Source organism: Oryctolagus cuniculus, chromosome 8, assembly GCF_964237555.1.
Source record: "Oryctolagus cuniculus chromosome 8, mOryCun1.1, whole genome shotgun sequence".
Classification (NCBI taxonomy): domain Eukaryota; kingdom Metazoa; phylum Chordata; class Mammalia; order Lagomorpha; family Leporidae; genus Oryctolagus; species Oryctolagus cuniculus.
Window position 1 is genome coordinate 62445811 of NC_091439.1, and position 16783 is coordinate 62462593.

General features: G+C 44.7%; 1 protein-coding gene across 1 annotated transcript in view; it reads left to right on the forward strand.

Moving 5' to 3' along the window:
- Positions 1-16783, forward strand: part of MANBA (mannosidase beta) — a 131171-nt gene that overhangs the window by 9674 nt on the left and 104714 nt on the right. The window contains exon 2 of the mRNA XM_051819549.2: positions 16609-16703. Within this exon, the coding sequence (XP_051675509.2) occupies positions 16609-16703 (95 nt within the window). The remainder of the gene's footprint in view (positions 1-16608; positions 16704-16783) is intronic.

Genomic DNA, 16783 nt, shown 5'->3' on the forward strand with positions numbered 1-16783 from the left:
GACTATCTTCTATATGTGTATTTCATATGTTTATAGTGATCTGGGAGTCACTTATTCATGTTCTCTATCTTCCTACAGGCTTTCATCTTTTTTAAATACAGCTTTGTAAGACCTTTTGTTACATACTTTGGAAGATTTCTGACTTATTAAGGATGTACTTTGTCATATGGATGTTTGAAAGTTTTAGTATTGACATCATTTAAGTTTTTCTTTTATGGTTGTTTCTGTCATTGGTAGTATGCGGTTTCAGAGATTCTATCATTTCATCTATACACTGTTCACTAAGTGCTCCTGAAAGGCTTTTCTGCTTGTTTTTAACATAGTCACAATACTACTATCACTCGTAAGATATTTTTGTTCTGTTTCAGAGTAAGGCATCTTGTGAATATGGTCCAGAATGACTAAACATATTCTTAAAGTAGCAGGTACTTTTTTGTTTGTTAGACTAGTCTTGCCTTCCATAGAGGTCTTTTTCTTTTTCTTTTTTTTTAAACGGGCAGAATTAGACAGAGATAGGTCTTCCTTCCGTTGGTTCACCCCCCAAAATGGCCGCTACGGCCTGCGCGTTGCACTGATCCGAAGCCAGGAGCCAAGTGCTTCCTCCTGGTCTCCCATGCGGGTGCAGGGCCCAAGCGCTTGGGCCATCCTCCACTGCCTTCCTGGGCCACAGCAGAGAGCTGGCCTGGAAGAGGAGCAACCGTGACAGTATCCGGCACCCCTACTGGGACTAGAACCCGGTGTGCCGTTGCCGCAGGCAGAGGATTAGCCTAGTGAGCCGCGGCGCTGGCCTATTCATAGAGGTCTTAAGACACTTAAGGATAGAATGTCTGATTTTATTTGATAATTTAAAAAATTATTTATTTACTAGAAAGGCAGAGGAACAGAGACAGATCTTTTCACTTGCCGGTTCACTCTGCAGTTGTCTGCAACAGGCAGGGCTGGGTCAGGCTGAAGCCAGGAGCCTGGCACTCCATCTATATTTCCTATGTGGGTAGCAGGGACACAAGCACTCAGGCCATCTTCTGCTTCTTTCCAAGGTGTATTAGCAGGGACCTGGATTGGAAGTGGAACAGCTGGGACATGAACCAGCACTCGGATATGGGATGCCCATGTTGAAGTGGAGGCTTAACCCACTGCACCATAAGATTTTAGGAAAGGACTCATTTAAAGATCTAGGAGCCAGCGTTGTGTGGTAGTGAGTTAAGCTACTGCTTGTGTGGCTGGTATCCGTGTGGGTGCTGGTTTGAGTCCTGGCTGTTCCACTTCAAATTCAGCTCCCAGCAAATGGCCTGGGGAATGCAGCAGAAGATGGCCCAAGTGCCTGGGGCCCTGCCACCCATGTGAGATCAGGAAGAAGCTCCTGGCTTCTGATTTTGCTCTGGGCTAGCCCGGCTGTTGCAGCCACTGGAGAGTAAACCAGCAGATGGAAGATTTCTCTTTTTCTCTGTCTCTCCCTCTTTCTCTGTAACTCTTTCAAATAAATCAATTTTGTTTTAGATCTTTCTTTTTTTTTTTTTTTAATTTTTTGACAGGCAGAGTGGACAGTGAGAGACAGAGAGAAAGGTCTTCCTTTTGCTGTTGGTTCACCCTCCAATGGCCGCCGCAGCTGGCGCGCTGCGGCCGGCGCACCGCGCTGATCCGAAGCCAGGAGCCAGGTGCTTCTCCTGGTCTCCCATGTGGGTGCAGGGCCCAAGGACTTGGGCCATCCTGCACTGCACTCCCTGGCCACAGCAGAGAGCTGGCCTGGAAGGGGGGCAACCGGGACAGAATCTGGTGCCCCGACCGGGACTAGAACCCGGTGTGCCGGCGCCGCAAGGCGGAGGATTAGCCTAGTGAGCCGTGGCGCTGGCCTTTAGATCTTTTTAAAAAATAATTTTGCTTAAACATCAATCAAAAGTGTGACTTCAAGTAGATAAATTTCAAATGCAGAGTCATTAGCTAATTTAAATAGAAATAGTCAATTAACAGTGTTGGGGCCAGCGCTGTGGCATAGCAGGTAAAAGCCACAGCATCCCATATGGATGCTGGTTCAAGTCCTGGCTCTCCACTTCCAATCTCACTCCTTGCTAATGTGCCTGGGAAAGCAATGGAAGATGATCCAAGTCCTTGAACTCCTGCATCCACATGGGAGACCTGGAAGAAGATCCTGGCTCCTGGCTTTGGATTGGCCCAGCCTTGGCCATTGTAGCCATTTGGGGAGTGAACCAGTGGATAGAAGATTCTCTCTGCCTCTACCTCTCTGTAACTCTGCCTTTCAAATAAATAAATAAATCTTAAACAAAAACATTGTCACTCGATTTCTGGGAAGAGAGAACTATGATATATTGAAGAATTCTTTTTTTTTTTTTTTTTTTTTTTTTTGACAGGCAGAGTGGACAGTGAGAGAGACAGAGAAAGGTCTTCCTTTTCCGTTGGTTCACTCTCCAATGGCTGCTGCGGCCGGCGCACCACGCTGATCCGAAGCCAGGAGCCAGGTGCCTCTCCTGGTCTCCCATGCAGGTGCAGGGCCCAAGGACCTGGGCCATTCTCCACTACACTCCCGGGCCACAGCAGAGAGCTTGCCTGGAAGAGGGGCAACCGGGACTAGAACCCGGTGTGCCGGTGCCACAGGCGGAGGATTAGCCTATTGAGCCGCGGTGCTGGCCAGAAGAATTCATTTAATATGAGTATATATTAAATTCTGATTGTTTTAAAAGATTTATTTTATTTGAAAGGTAGAGTAACAGGGGGAGAGTTAGAGGGATAGAGAGGTCTTCCATCCACTGGTTCACTCCCCAAATAGCTACAATGGCCAGGCCAAAGCCATCTGGGCCTCCCACATGAGTGGCGGGATCTCACACACTTGGACCATCTTCTGTTGCTTTCTCAGGCACATTAGCAGGGAACTGGATTAGGAGCAGAGCAGTCGGCATTTGTGCCAGTGCTCTGAAGTGGCATGCCAGTGTTGTATGCATTCGTTCAACCTGCTGTGCCACAGTGCTGGCCCCCAAAATATTGAATCCTATTTTCCTTTTAAAGATTTATTTATTTACTTGGATGACAGAGTTAGAAAGAGGGAGAGAGGGAGAGAGGGAGAGAGACAGACAGACAGACAGACAGAGATCTTCTATACACTGATTCATTCCTCAAATAGCCCATGGCCAGGGCTGGGCCAGGCCAAAACCAGGAGCCTCGAATTCCATCTGGGACTCCCACATGGGTGGCAGGGGCCAAAGCACTTGGGCCATCTTCTGCTTTTCTCAGGCCATTAGCAGGGAGCTGGATTTGAAGTGGAGCAGCTGGGACATGAACTGGTGCCCATAGGGGATGCCGTCGTCACAGGTAGTAGCTTAACACATTATGCAACAAGACCCCACAATCTTGATTGTCACACCTGGATATATGCTTCCTTGTTTGATGCCAAATGAGATGCTGAGGATAAGGAAAGATTTGCTCCACATGGCCCAACAGTGACTCAAAGGACCATGTGAGGGTTGAATTTTTAGGTGATTTTTAAGTGTACATTGCAACCTAGAACGTAAAATTCATTTTCATGTAGCAGTGATGTCTTCCTATGTAAAGCACTATTCTTGGTTCTTTATTGTGTACTTGTTCATATATTTTCCACAACAACCCTGTGGGAAAGGTATAACTCTTCACATTGACTAAGGCTCAGAGGAGTTATTGTTCAAGATCATGGATCTAGTAAATGGTGGAACAAGGATTCAAACCCAGATATTCTTCTCACCATCTCATGTGGCCTACTGGCAAGAATAAAGGAAAATACTTACTGTTTAAATATTTTCAATGAAAGTAGTGACAAAAGCATAGTAAACTGTTCAAAATCTATTACCAAAAACATCCCATTGGCTAAAAATTTTTGATAGATCTAAGCCTGTCCTTGGAGGGTAAATTCACGTATCACTTATCTCTCTGTTCTGAGTCTCTTGGAAGTCTTCATTAGAACCATTGCTTCTGCGCCAGAGGGTACTCGGGTGCTGAGCTCTCACTGCCACTTCTTTCCTGACTTCAGATGGCAATTGCGCTTGACACTTTCCTAACTGTCCTCGGGACACGTGAAACTCTTATATCCAAATAGCTCTTCTCTCCATCTTGCCATCCCTTAGTTTGTCTTATTTTATCTATGCCTAATAAAATCCCAAGGATTTTCTCATTGTAATAGGCCTGGAATGTTGGTGCTGTCTCCTGTCTTTTCTTCTCAACTCTTACATTGTAAGTACTTTGTCTTGTAGGTCTAGCCTACAGTATCTTAGACCTAGTCTCTCATCCTCGTTTCTACTGCTATCAACCTTGTTTATTATTTTCCTTCTAAAAAGAGACTGGTTTTATTTTTTTTGACAGGCAGAGTGGACAGTGAGAGAGAGAGACAGAGAGAAATGTCTTCCCCTGCCGTTGGTTCACCCCACAATGGCCGCCGCGGCCAGCGCACCGCACTGATCCGATGGCAGGAGCCAGGTACTTATCCTGGTCTCCCATGGGGTACAGGGCCCAAGCACTTGGGCCATCCTCCACTGCACTCCCGGGCCACAGCAGAGAGCTGGCCTGGAAGAGGGGCAACCGGGACAGAATCCGGTGCCCCGACCAGAACTAGAACCCGGTGTGCCAGCGCCGCAAGGCAGAGGATTAGCCTAGTGAGCCGCGGCGCCAGCTAAAAAGAGACTGGTTTTAATGACTTTTAGAAATAGGTAAAGGATGTAAATGGTAAAAAGGAAAAAAATTTTAAAGATAGGATATATAATGAAATGTAGGTCTCCATTCATCCTTGTCTTGTAATTGTCCAGTTTCCTTCCAAACAACTGCTGTTAATGAGTTTCTTGAATATTCTTCTGTATATATTACCAACACATTGACAAATTGACATATGTAGATTTATATATTTCCTCTTGTAGCTGTATAGATGAAGGATCTTCTAGAAGTTCATGGAAAAATGCCTATTATGAAATTTTATGTATAGAATTCAACTTCTTTTTCCTTTTTATTCTCTTTTGAATTTTTAAATTTTTATTTAAGGTATACAAATTTCATGTGTTTAAGTACAAATTTAGGAAAACAGTGATACCCTCTCTCCTGCCCACACTCCCACTCTTCCTCCTTCTCCCTCTTATTTTCACTCTTCATTTTTACAATGATCTACTTTCAGTTTACTTTATACTATAAGATGAGCTCTACACTAAGCAGAGAGTTCAACAAATAGTAAGAAGAAAATGCTGTTCTTCAACAGTCTAGACAAGGACTATAAACAATCATCAAATCTCAAAATGTCAATTTCACTCCTATCCATTACACTTTTGGTACTCTGTTACCACAAATCGGGGAAATGATATGATATTTATCTTTTTGGGACTGGCTTCTTTCACTAAGTATAATGGCTTCCAGTTGCATCCATTTGATTGCAAAAAACAAGATTTAATTTTTTATGGCCCAGTAGTTTTCCATAGTGTATGTATACCATAATTTCTTTATGCAGGCATCAGCTGATGGACATTTGGGTTGATTCTAAATCAGCTGTTGTGAGTTGAGCTGCAATAAATATGGGAACACAGATAACTCTTTCATATGCTGATTGCATTTTGTTTAGGTAAATTCCCAGGAGTGGGATTGCTGGGTCACATGGTAGATCTATTTTCAGATTTCCGAGGTCTCTCCATACTGTCTTCCACAATGGCTGTACAGTTTACATTTCCAACAACAGTGGATTTAGGTACTTTGCCCTCCTCTCTCATCCTTGCCAGCATTTATTTTTTGTTGATTTCTGTATGGGAGCTGTTCTGTCTGGGGTGAGGTAAACCTCATTGTGGTTTTGATTTGCAAATCCAGAGGCTAGTGACTGAGTACTTTTTCTTGTATCTATTTGTCATTTGAATTTCCTCTTTTGAAAAATGCCTGTTCAATTCCTTTGCCCATTTATTAACTGGATTGTTCTGTGGTTATTGTGAATGGAATTGATCTTAGAAGTTCTTTATCAGCCATGGCATTGTCTGTGTATGCAAAGGCTATTGATTTTTGTGTGTTAATTTTATATGCTACTACTTTACCAAACTTTTTTTTTTTAAATATCTGTAATCCCACCATGGTTAGCACTTAAAAAGTTTTTCTTTTTGGTCTTTATTTTTATTTTTTTAAAATATTTTTAAAATTTATTTGAAAGGCAGAGTTAGAGAGGCAGAGGGAGAAAGAGGTCTTCCATCTGCTGGTTCACTCCCCAGATGGCCACAGTGGTCGGAGCTGTGCCGATCCAGAGGCATGAGCCAGGAGCTTCTTCCAGGTCTTCCATGTTGGTACAAGGGGCCCAAGGACTTGGGCCATCTTCCACTGCCTTCCCAGACCATAGCAGAGAGCTAGATGGGAAGTAGAGCAGCTGGGACTTGAACTGGAGCCCATATGGGATGCCGGCACTGCAGGCAGTAGCATCACTCACTATGCCACAGCGCTGGCCCCATCTCTGATTTTATTAACTTGGGTCTTTGTCCTTTTATTTATTTATTTTGTTAGTTCAGCCAATGGTGTATCAATTTTGTTTATTTTTTTTCCAAAAAAACCCAGCTCTTCATTTCACTGATCTTTTGTATTTTGTTTCAATTTTGTTTTCTCTAATTTCAATTATTTGTTCTTACTAATTTTGGGTTTGGTTTGTTTTTCTAGGTTTTTGAGATGCATTGACAGCTCATTTATTTGATGCCTTTACGATTTTTTGATGTAGGTAGCAATTGCTATAAACTTCCCTCCTAACACTTCTTTTTCTGTATCCCTTAAGTTTTGTTATGTTGTATTGTTCTTTCATTTCCAGAAATATTGACTTTTTTTGATTTCTTCCATGACCCACTGTTCATTCAGGAGCATGTTATTCTGTCTCCATGTGTTTGTCTATAGTCTAGAGATTCTTGAGTTCTTTATTTTTAGCTTCATTCCATTGTGGTCAGAAAAGATGCATGGTATGATTTCAGTTTTTTTGAATTTGCTGATACTTGCTTTGTGGCTTAGCATGTGGTCTATCCTAGACAAAGTTCCATGCACTGATGAAAAGAATGTGTGTTTTGTAACTGTGGGGTGAAAAGTTCTATAGATATCAGTTATGTCCATTTGATGCAGAATGTTGATTAGCTCTGATGTTTCTCTGTTGATTTTCTGTCTAGTTGACCTGTCCATTGATGAAAGTGGAGTGTTGAAGTCTCCCATTACTATTGTATTGGAGTCTATGTCTCTCTTTAGAACCATTAACATCTGTTTTATATAGCCAGGTATGCTGACATTGGGTGCATATACATTTATTATGGACACATCTTCCTTTTGAATTGATCCCTTAATCATTACTTAGTACCCTTCTCTCTCTCTCTCTCTAAGATTTATTTTATTTTATTTGAAAGATAGAGTTACAGAGAGAGGTAGAGAAAGAGAGGCACACTGGTTCACCTCCCAAATGGCTGCAATGGCTGAAACTGAGCCGATCTGAAGCCAGGAGCTTCTTCCAGGTCTCCCACATGGGTCCAGGGGCCCAAGCACTTGGGCCATCCTCTGCTGTTTTCCCAGGCACGTTAGCAGGGAGCTGTTTTGGAAGTGGAGCAGCCAGGACTCAGACACCCAAACATTGCCAGCATTACAGACTGGGATTTTAACTTGCCGCACCACAGTGCTGGTCTCTCTACTGTCTTTTTTATTTGACCTGTTGAATTCTTCGTTTCTGATATTTCGGTTTGATTTTTGTTCAAAATCTCATTCTCATGGGAGAATTTTTCTTCCATGTCATATATGAATTTCTTTTTTAAAAATAATTTGTTTATTTGAAAGAGTTACACAGAGAGGAGAGGCAGAGAGAGAGGTCTCCCATCCAATGGTTCACTCCCCAATTGGCCGCAACGGCCGGAACTGTGCTGATCTGGAGCCAGGAGCTGCTTCTTCTGGGTCTCCCACATGGGTGCGGGGGCCCAAGGACTTGGGCCATCTTCTACTGCTTCCCCAGGTCATAGCAGAGAGCTGAATTGGAAGAGGAGGAGCCAGGACTTGAACGGGTGCCCATATGGGATGCCAGTGCTTCAGGCCAGGGCGTTAACCCTCTGAGCCACAGTGCCGGCCCCATGAATTTCTTTAACTTGTGAATTTACTTCTCATTGCTTCTAATTCTCTGATTAATCCTTTGAATTCCTTTCCTGTCATTTCATCAATCTGTTTTTCTTCGCTTTTTTTTTTTTCTTTTTTTTTTTTTTTTTTTTGACAGGCAGAGTGGACAGTGAGAGAGAGAGACAGAAAGGTCTTCCTTTGCCGTTGGTTCACCCTCCAATGGCTGCCGCGGCCACGCACTGCGGCCAGTGCACCACGCTGTTCCAAAGGCAGGAGCCAGGTGCTTCTCCTGGTCTCCCATGGGGTGCAGGGCCCAAGTACTCGGGCCATCCTCCACTGCACTCCCTGGCCACAGCAGAGAGCTGGCCTGGAAGAGGGGCAACTGGGACAGAATCCGGCGCCCCGACCGGGACTAGAACCCGGTGTGCCAGCACCGCAGGCGGAGGATTAGCCTATTGAGCCATGGCGCCGGCCTCTTCTTCACATTCTAATTTTGAAGTGTTGTTGTGTTCCTTTGGGGGAGTCATGTTGTCTTCCTTATTCTTGTTTTTTGAATTTCTGCATTTATTTTTGGGCATTTGTAGGAATCCTTGTTTTCTCCTCTAATGTCTTTTGACTTTGAACTATCCCTCTGTGGCTTAGTGGAATGTCTGCTCTTTCAGTGAATACGCAGAAGGCTGTGCTTGGTGTGGCCAGATGAGCTCTGATCAGTGTGCTCACATGTAGCAAGTATCCAGGGTGACACCCATGCTGGGCATGGTAGATCTCCTCTGTTGCCAGCAGGTGGGAAGGTATGATCACCTTGGTTGGCATAATCACACCCTGACTTCCTCTCTTCCAAGGTGATCAATGCCCTTGGTAGCCCACAGCAGGTGCATTACTCACCCATGTCGCTGCATGAATTGCCCAAATGATCTGTGCAGTCCTTACGTGAGCATGGATCCCACTACAATGACTCACCCTAGGCAATCAGGGAGCTCTTAGAGTCTGGAGCTGCACACAGTGATTGCCCAGAGACCCAGCTACACCGTGCACCCTCTCATGCAGTCATAGGGTTCCCACAGTCTCAGCACACAAGGCTCCCACAGTCATGGGGTACAGAAGTTCTGTTCCTCCCTGCTAGCCTGTCCTGTTCATGGAGAGACAGATGTCCCTAGAAGCAGATGTCCCACCAGGCTGTGGGTGCTATGCCTTGGCAGTTTGAGTCCCAGAGCCTGTGATATGTTGAGAGACTGGAGGCACCTCACAGTAGGAGAGCAGCCCCATGTCACTGCTCCCAGCCACACGCAGTGTTTTGGGGAACGTGGATTTTTCTGTCTGGTAAAATCCCTGGATCACACATGTGCACAAGAGTGGCTGCAGCTGCTGCTTGTGTTAAAATGGTGTCTTGTCATTTGCTGGGTGCATGCCCAGGATCCACTGCAGCCACTACTGATGTCAAAACGTGGCCTTCTCCCAGCCGGTTGCAAGGTGCCGTTGTCGGGGATGGGGAGAGAGAAATGCACCCTTGTTTTTGCTGGTGTAGGTGGTGCCCTGTTCCCCTTAGGGCTCCAGGCTGGTCTCAATGGCAGTGTATTGTGCCAGGCTCTCCCTCCAGCTATCTCACCAGTGGCACAGGCTGCTGCATTCTGCTCTCGCCTCACTCTAAAGCTGGTGCTCCCTCCAGCTCTTGGCTATGGGGGTCATGTGTTGTCTCGGTGCTTGTTGTTGGACGTCTACATCTTCCTCACTGATCCATGGTAGCCCTCTTCCTTCTGAGGAATTTCCACTGCAGATTTCTCTGTCTCTCCCCTGTGAATGCAGTTACTCTACTTTTTTTTTTTTTTTTAACTATTTTCCCCTAGCCTAAAGCAATACATACTTTTCCTCTTTAGCCATCTTGGGATCCCCCTACTTCAAAATTGTTTGCACCAAAATAAGCTTATTTTTAAATTTTGTTTCCCACCAACTTTTTGAAATATGCTCATATTGGTTTGTAATTACTTTTTTCTTTAACACTGGTGGAAGATAAGGTCACATGGGTGCAAAAAATTTTGAAATCCATACATCAAGTTTCATAATATTCATTTTCCATGAACTGCTTAAACATCCCTTTGTATTTTTTATAATGACTTTTTTTGACACTTAGAAATCTTTTTAGTTCAGTACATATCACAGAAATGATAGTTATCATTTATTGAGTGCTACATTCCAAGAATACTTCTTAGCACTTATGTAATTATTTTGCCATCTTCGTACTGATCTTGTGAGGCATGTGGATATGATGGTTATCTCTACTGGAGAACCAAGAAGTGAGTATACAGACATGCTTTAAATGCATCCCAAGGTCCCAGGGTTCTTAGGATTAAACCAGGGCTTGAACCCTGCAAGAAAAAATAAAGATTGCTCCCCACTGCCTGTTCTACTGTCAGCTCCCCTACTTCCTAGCTTCATCTGAGGAGCTTCTTTTGTGGAATGGTTCACCTGCCCATCCTCACTCCCCAAGGGCATGCAATTGCATTCTCCCCTGACCCTCCCCTGACCCTCCAACTTGTAGGAATTTCTCCAGTCATTTATCCCATCCTTGCATGAGGTCTGGTTCCTGGAACACAGCTGCTACACTGCAGCGAGCTATCTACACCACCTATCACTGTGCGTCCTCAGAGTCCCTTAGGGCTTAATGCCTGCACAAAGCAGAAGCCAAGCAAATTGTCTTGTTTGCTAATTTAAATTGTAGTCTCTTTGGTCAGAAAATCAGGAACATCCTTTGATTGTGATTCCTTTTCCCCCAGACTGTGTTAGATGGAGCGCAGAGGTATTTACTTACATGATGGTCTTAGAAGAAAAATGATACTAAGGTTCATTGAAATGTTCTGACTGATTCATGGGCTGTACCTATCTATGCACCTGTGAAGTAATGATTATAATAGAACATTGAATTTGACAATGGAGAGACTGAGGTTTGCAGAGTACAGCTGCTTCTGGGTGGAACACATCAGTTCTCCAATGTAGTATGGTAGCTCACTTTCAGAGAGAAAGAGAGCGAGGGAGTTTCTCATCTGCTGGTTCACTTCCCAAATGGCTGCAACAACCAGGGCTGGGCCAGGCTAAAGCCAAGAGCCCCGGAACTCAATCACTTTTTTAAATAGAAACTTTATTTAAAATATTTATTTAAAATATTTAAATATTTGAAAGGCAGAGTTATAGAGAGGCAGAGAGAGAGAGAGGTCTTCCATCTGCTGGACTCCTTAAATGGCTGCAGTGGCTGGAGCTGGGCCGATCTAAAGCCAGGAGCTTCTTCCGGGTCTCCCATGTGGGTGCAGGGCCCCAAGGACTTGGGCCATCTTCTGCTGCCTTCCCAGGCCATAGCAGAGAGCTGGATCGGAAGTGGAGCAGCCAGGATTCAAACAAGTACCTGTATGGGATGGTGGCACTGAAGACGGTGGTTTTTACACACTATGCCACAGTGCTGGCCCTTGGAGCTCAATTTTGATCTCCTGCATGAGTGGCAGGCACCCTAGTAGTTGAGTCGTGACCTCTGCCCCTCAGGGTGTGCCTTAGCAGGAAGCAGCATTGGAAGTGGAGCCAAGCCTGGACCCAGACACTCATTATTGATGTGGGCGCCCACCCCAAGTGTTTTCATAACCACAGAACCAAATGCCTGCCCCCATGAACATTTTTTTCTATTTATTTTTTATGACAAAGTACTTGATATCTGGAAAGTTTATATGAATACTGTATGTATTGTTTTTAAAGCCTAACAATTCAGTGAATACCCATGTACCTTTACCCAGCTTTTGAGCCTGCACATTGCCAACACCATTGCTTCTCCCTAGTCCCTCTGCCTGCCTCCCCCAAGAGTAACCACTATTCTGAATTGTCATTTTCTTTACTTTTAAAAAGTGAGGTTTAACCAAATACTTCACTATCTTAATATATTGTTTAGTTCTGCTTGTTTTTGAATGAATGTTTTCTTAACATTTAGTTACTTTTGTACAAATGTCCCAGAAAACAATGCCAGTAAATGCAAGTTGTATACGGTTTTTTTTTTTTTTTTTTTTTTACGATTTCTTCCACTGAGGTAGTTTATGTATGAGGTGAAGCAGACTTTGGGAGTGGAAAAGCTTTTCCTGGTTAAGTAGCCTTGGTATCTGTATGCAGATATAATTGGTGGAGCCTGGAGGCTTAGTGAGAAAATGAGACTGTCATTCGCATGCTCTGATTACACATGGTTTGTTGATGTATGGTAAGTGTGTACGTATGAGTTATAAATAGCTCAGGCACATGCATGGCACGGTCGTCTCATGGTGCCTGGTTTGTGAGTAGCACCAGCATCATGACCATGATGGTGATGTCAGTATCAGGTGATGACTGAGCATGTGGACTCTGGAGGCGGGATTCTCCAGTCTGAGTCAGTGCCCCACCACTGAGCAGCTGTTTGACTTTGAGCCTGGGACTCCTGCTTAGTGAATGGGAGTGATAACAGGGTCCCAGGGAGTCACATTCCACTTTGTGCTGATCATAGTGCAGGCCCTGGTGTTAGGTTGAGTCGGTTTCATTCCTGGATGTGTTCCTGCTTGGCCCTGTGACCTCAGGACAGTCACTCACCTTTTGAAGCTTTGGTTTCTTCCTCTATAAAATGCTATTTACTGTGTGTGCTTATCATGAAAATACAAGAGTAGGAGTGCCTACTTACAGATAAATGGTTAATAAGTGATACTGTTATTGGTTGTGGAGTTTGAGTTTGGACTCCTGGCAATTGCTAAATGATTAGGCACAGTTCATGAGAGGTAGCCCTGAGCTGAACTTTGCTTTAAATAGGACTCAGAAACTTAGTAGGATCAGAGGGGGGGTCAGGCCAATCTGGAAGCTAATTAAGTTGGTCGATTAGCATTTGGAATAATTATTACAAATGTAATCTAAGCCTCTGCAGCTTTGTTTTTTAGGGTGGGAATGGATGGTATTAGTAAGAAAAAAATTCTTTAATTAGCTTTTTTTTTTTTTTTTAAGAGCACTTGGACGTACACGGCAATATTGAGCAGAAAGTACAGAGAATTCTCAAATACCTTCTGCCTCTACTGCAGAGAGCCTCCCCGTTATGCACGTTCCCACCAGAGTGGTCCATTTGTTACAGTTTGATAACTGACATTGACACATCATTGTCCTCCAAAGTGCAGTCCTTGCACTGGGGCACACCTTCTGGTGTTCGTTCCATGAGTTTGGGCGAATGGCTGTGGCCATGCATCTGCCACTGGCATATCGTGCAGAACTGCTTCACTGCCCGAGATCCCCAGTGCTCTGCCTATTCATCCTTCCCTCGGGACCCCTGGTTACTCTTGAACCTTTTATTGTCTGTACAGTTTTGCCTTTTCCACATCAAAAGACAGAATCAAATCAAATTTAGGTAAAGATCTGATTAACCTTTATTCGTGATTGATGAATTGGAGCAGCCTCCATTCCACAAAAAAGAATGAGGTCTCCCACTGGGCAAGGGCAGAAGTGGACTTTGTCAGGTGGGAACCAGGAAACAACACCAGGAAAAAAACCTGACTGGCGAATTTCAGCTTCCTTTGGGTTGCTTTTCTTGTGAGGGTTAGAGAGAGAGGACTTCCTTATTACGCTAACTCAGGCAGACTAGAATCTCCTGTCCTCAGGAAAAACTGGTCTGCTTGGAGATCTACCTGCTTCTTTAACGTTGCAGCCTGGTTATGTGACTTTTAACATGAGTGACTCCAATTTGGTTTGGCCAGGGCTATTGCCACCTGGTATAGGAGCTCATTCCAGAACAGTAGCCTTCCTTAGATTTTGTTTAACATCCAGAGTGTCATATTTTTGGAGTCAGATGTAAAGAGCTTTTTCAGACTGGATTCTTTCAAGTAGGATAATATTTCTTACCTCTAAATTATGTTTATATAGAAAAAAATATTTATCTGAGAAGACTGCCTTCTAGAATTCAACATGCAGCCCCCTTGTAAGGAGCTGGAAGACAGGGGACTTGTGCCCCACAGGCAGAGGACCCGTGACCCCAGCAGATTGTCAGGGCTTAACACACTGACGCTTTGTGGCCAAGTTTCCCTCATGCCCCTCTTGTGCTATTTTTCACTGTACTGGACTAAGTCCACACTGTAGAGTTATAAATAGGGCTAGGTGGAGGCACATGGTCAGAGTAATCATTAGGTGCCTCTTAACCCTGGGCCCTTAAATATTTGTTCCTTGTTTATTCCTGGAAAGGCTGATTCCTATGTGCAGGAAGAGCAGAAATGGAAAAAAGTAGGCTGGGCCAAGTACATGCCATTTCACAGAACAAATGCTTACCATCAGCCACGCTGAAAAAATTAGCTTAGTGATCATCTGCTGTCAATAAATTTCATCAATTTCTCCCCTCCACCCAGTAGCTTCCTGAAATATTTCCTTCAATTAGCAGTTTCTGACAGATGCCTGCTTGGTCTTGAGCCATCCCCAGTGATGTCTTAGTGCCTCTTACAGATTCGTGCCCTGGGCAGCCACCCAACTGGCTTTTGCCAGCTTAACGGGGTCATCTCACTCCTATCCGTGTGCAACCCAGACAAAATGGGCTTTTCTTCCTCCATCTGGAGCTGCAGTCTCTGAGAAATAGATGGTGGCCCTGCCCGCATGGACAGGGGAAGCCCCTGCATGTTGGAGCAGTTTCTTTCTATGCGACTGTGCTGTTGTTTACGGATGGATGAACTGAAAAACGGCCCTTACTACCTTCTTCCTTCGCCTGCTGTTTTGGGAAGTAGAGGGTGGAAGATGCGTAGGAGGAGAAAGCTAAGGATTATGAAGGGGAGGGCTTGGAGCTGGGTACTGCAGTGGAACAGCATCTGTGAATACCTTGGAGGCCAGTCATCCAGGGCAGAGGTTGCCCAGCGTTTTCTATAATGGACTTGATCCTGAATATTTTAGGCTTCCTAGGCCAGATGGTCTGTCTCGTGTCAACTCAATTCTGCCACTGAGAACAGCTAAATATAATAGATAAAGGAATGAGCATAGTTGTGCTTCCCTCAAACTTTATTTATGGGCCCATGTCCATTCCTAGCTTGCTGGCAACACAAACACAGGCAGCGAGCCGCATTTGGCCTGTGGGTTGCAATTTGCTGACTTGAGCTGCAGTAACACAAGAAATCTGAAGTTTGTAGGTTTGACAATATCTGTGCTGCCTCTGTCCTCTGTAGATACCCTTTTTGTGCTCACGTAGTGAGAAATTACTTCAGAACTGCTAAATGATTTCCAAGACTGAGTTTTGCTGGCCTGTGAGTGGTAGAGAAGTGTGCCCCCTGGAGGCCATCTGGGATAGTGGCAGCAATAAACGAAGAAAACTGGCTATACACCAGGAGTGTGTTCCCTCATGCTAGGGTTGGTGTTTGATTTTTTTTTTTTTTGACAGGCAGAGTGGACAGTGAGAGAGACAGAGAGAGAAAGGTCTTCCTTTGCCGCTGGTTCACCCTCCAATGGCCGCCGCTGCAGCCGGCGCACCGCGCTGAACCTGGCAGGAGCCAGGAGCCAGGTGCTTTTTCCTGGTCTCCCATGGGGTGCAGGGCCCAAGCACCTGGGCCATCCTCCACTGCACTCCCTGGCCATAGCAGAGAGCTGGCCTGGAAGAGGGGCAACCGGGACAGAATCCGGCGCCCCGACCGGGACTAGAACCCGGTGTGCCGGCGCCGCAAGGTGGAGGATTAGCCTATTGAGCCACGGCGCCGGCTCGGGTTGGTGTTTGATTTTAACACAGGGAACCATATTAACCTCTAGGCTTGTTTTACTGTAATTAAGCTATATTATTTCTGAGAACTCTTTCACTTTTTTTAAAAGATGTATTTATTTGAAAGTCAGAGTTACACAGGAGAGAAGGAAAGACAGAGAGGCAGATAGAGGTCTTCCATCTGCTGCTTCACTCCTCAATTGGCTGCAACAGCCGGAGCTGTGCTGATCTGAAGCCAGGAGCCAGGAGCTTCTCCTGGTCTCCCACGTGGGTGCAGGGGCCCAAGGACTTGGGCCATCTCGTACTGCTTTCCCAGGCCATAGCAGAGAGCTGGATCAGAAGTGGAGCAGCTGGGATGTGAACCGGTGCCCATATGGGATGCTGGCACTGCAGGACAGGGCCTTAACCCACTGTGCCTCAGCACCGGACCCAGAACTCTATCATTTCAGCTGTTTATTTGGAATTTCTCCCCCACATTTTTCAGTGAGAATTGTCTTAACTCTTGGTACTCCTGGGCCAAGAATTCATTAAATTTTAGGTGATAACTGTTGTTAATTCTTTATTTTTAAACTTAAAAATTTAGTTTTCATTTTATTTGGGGGGAGGAGAGAGAGAGAGAGAGGGAGAGAGCACGCGAGTGAGCGCGCAAATGTGCTCTCTCTTCAGTCTACCTATTCACTCTCCAAATGCTGGATGGTAAGCAGAGAGCTGGGATTGGAACTCGGCACTCTGATATGGGGTGCAGGTGTCCCAGCCAGCACCTGCTACGCCAAATGCCTGCCCTTCATGTTTGTTTTATTGATTGACTTGTTCATGTTTAACTACTTACCATATTTCTTTTTATCTTGTACCGACAGGATCCTTACTACAGATTTAATGACCTGGAGTACCGATGGATCTCCTTGGATAACTGGACCTATAGCAAGGAATTTAAAATCCCCTTTGATAGTAGGTATGTGTGTGTGTGTGTGAGATATATCTATCTATATATCCATCTATCTATCTATCTATATATATATGCTTTTCTTCTTT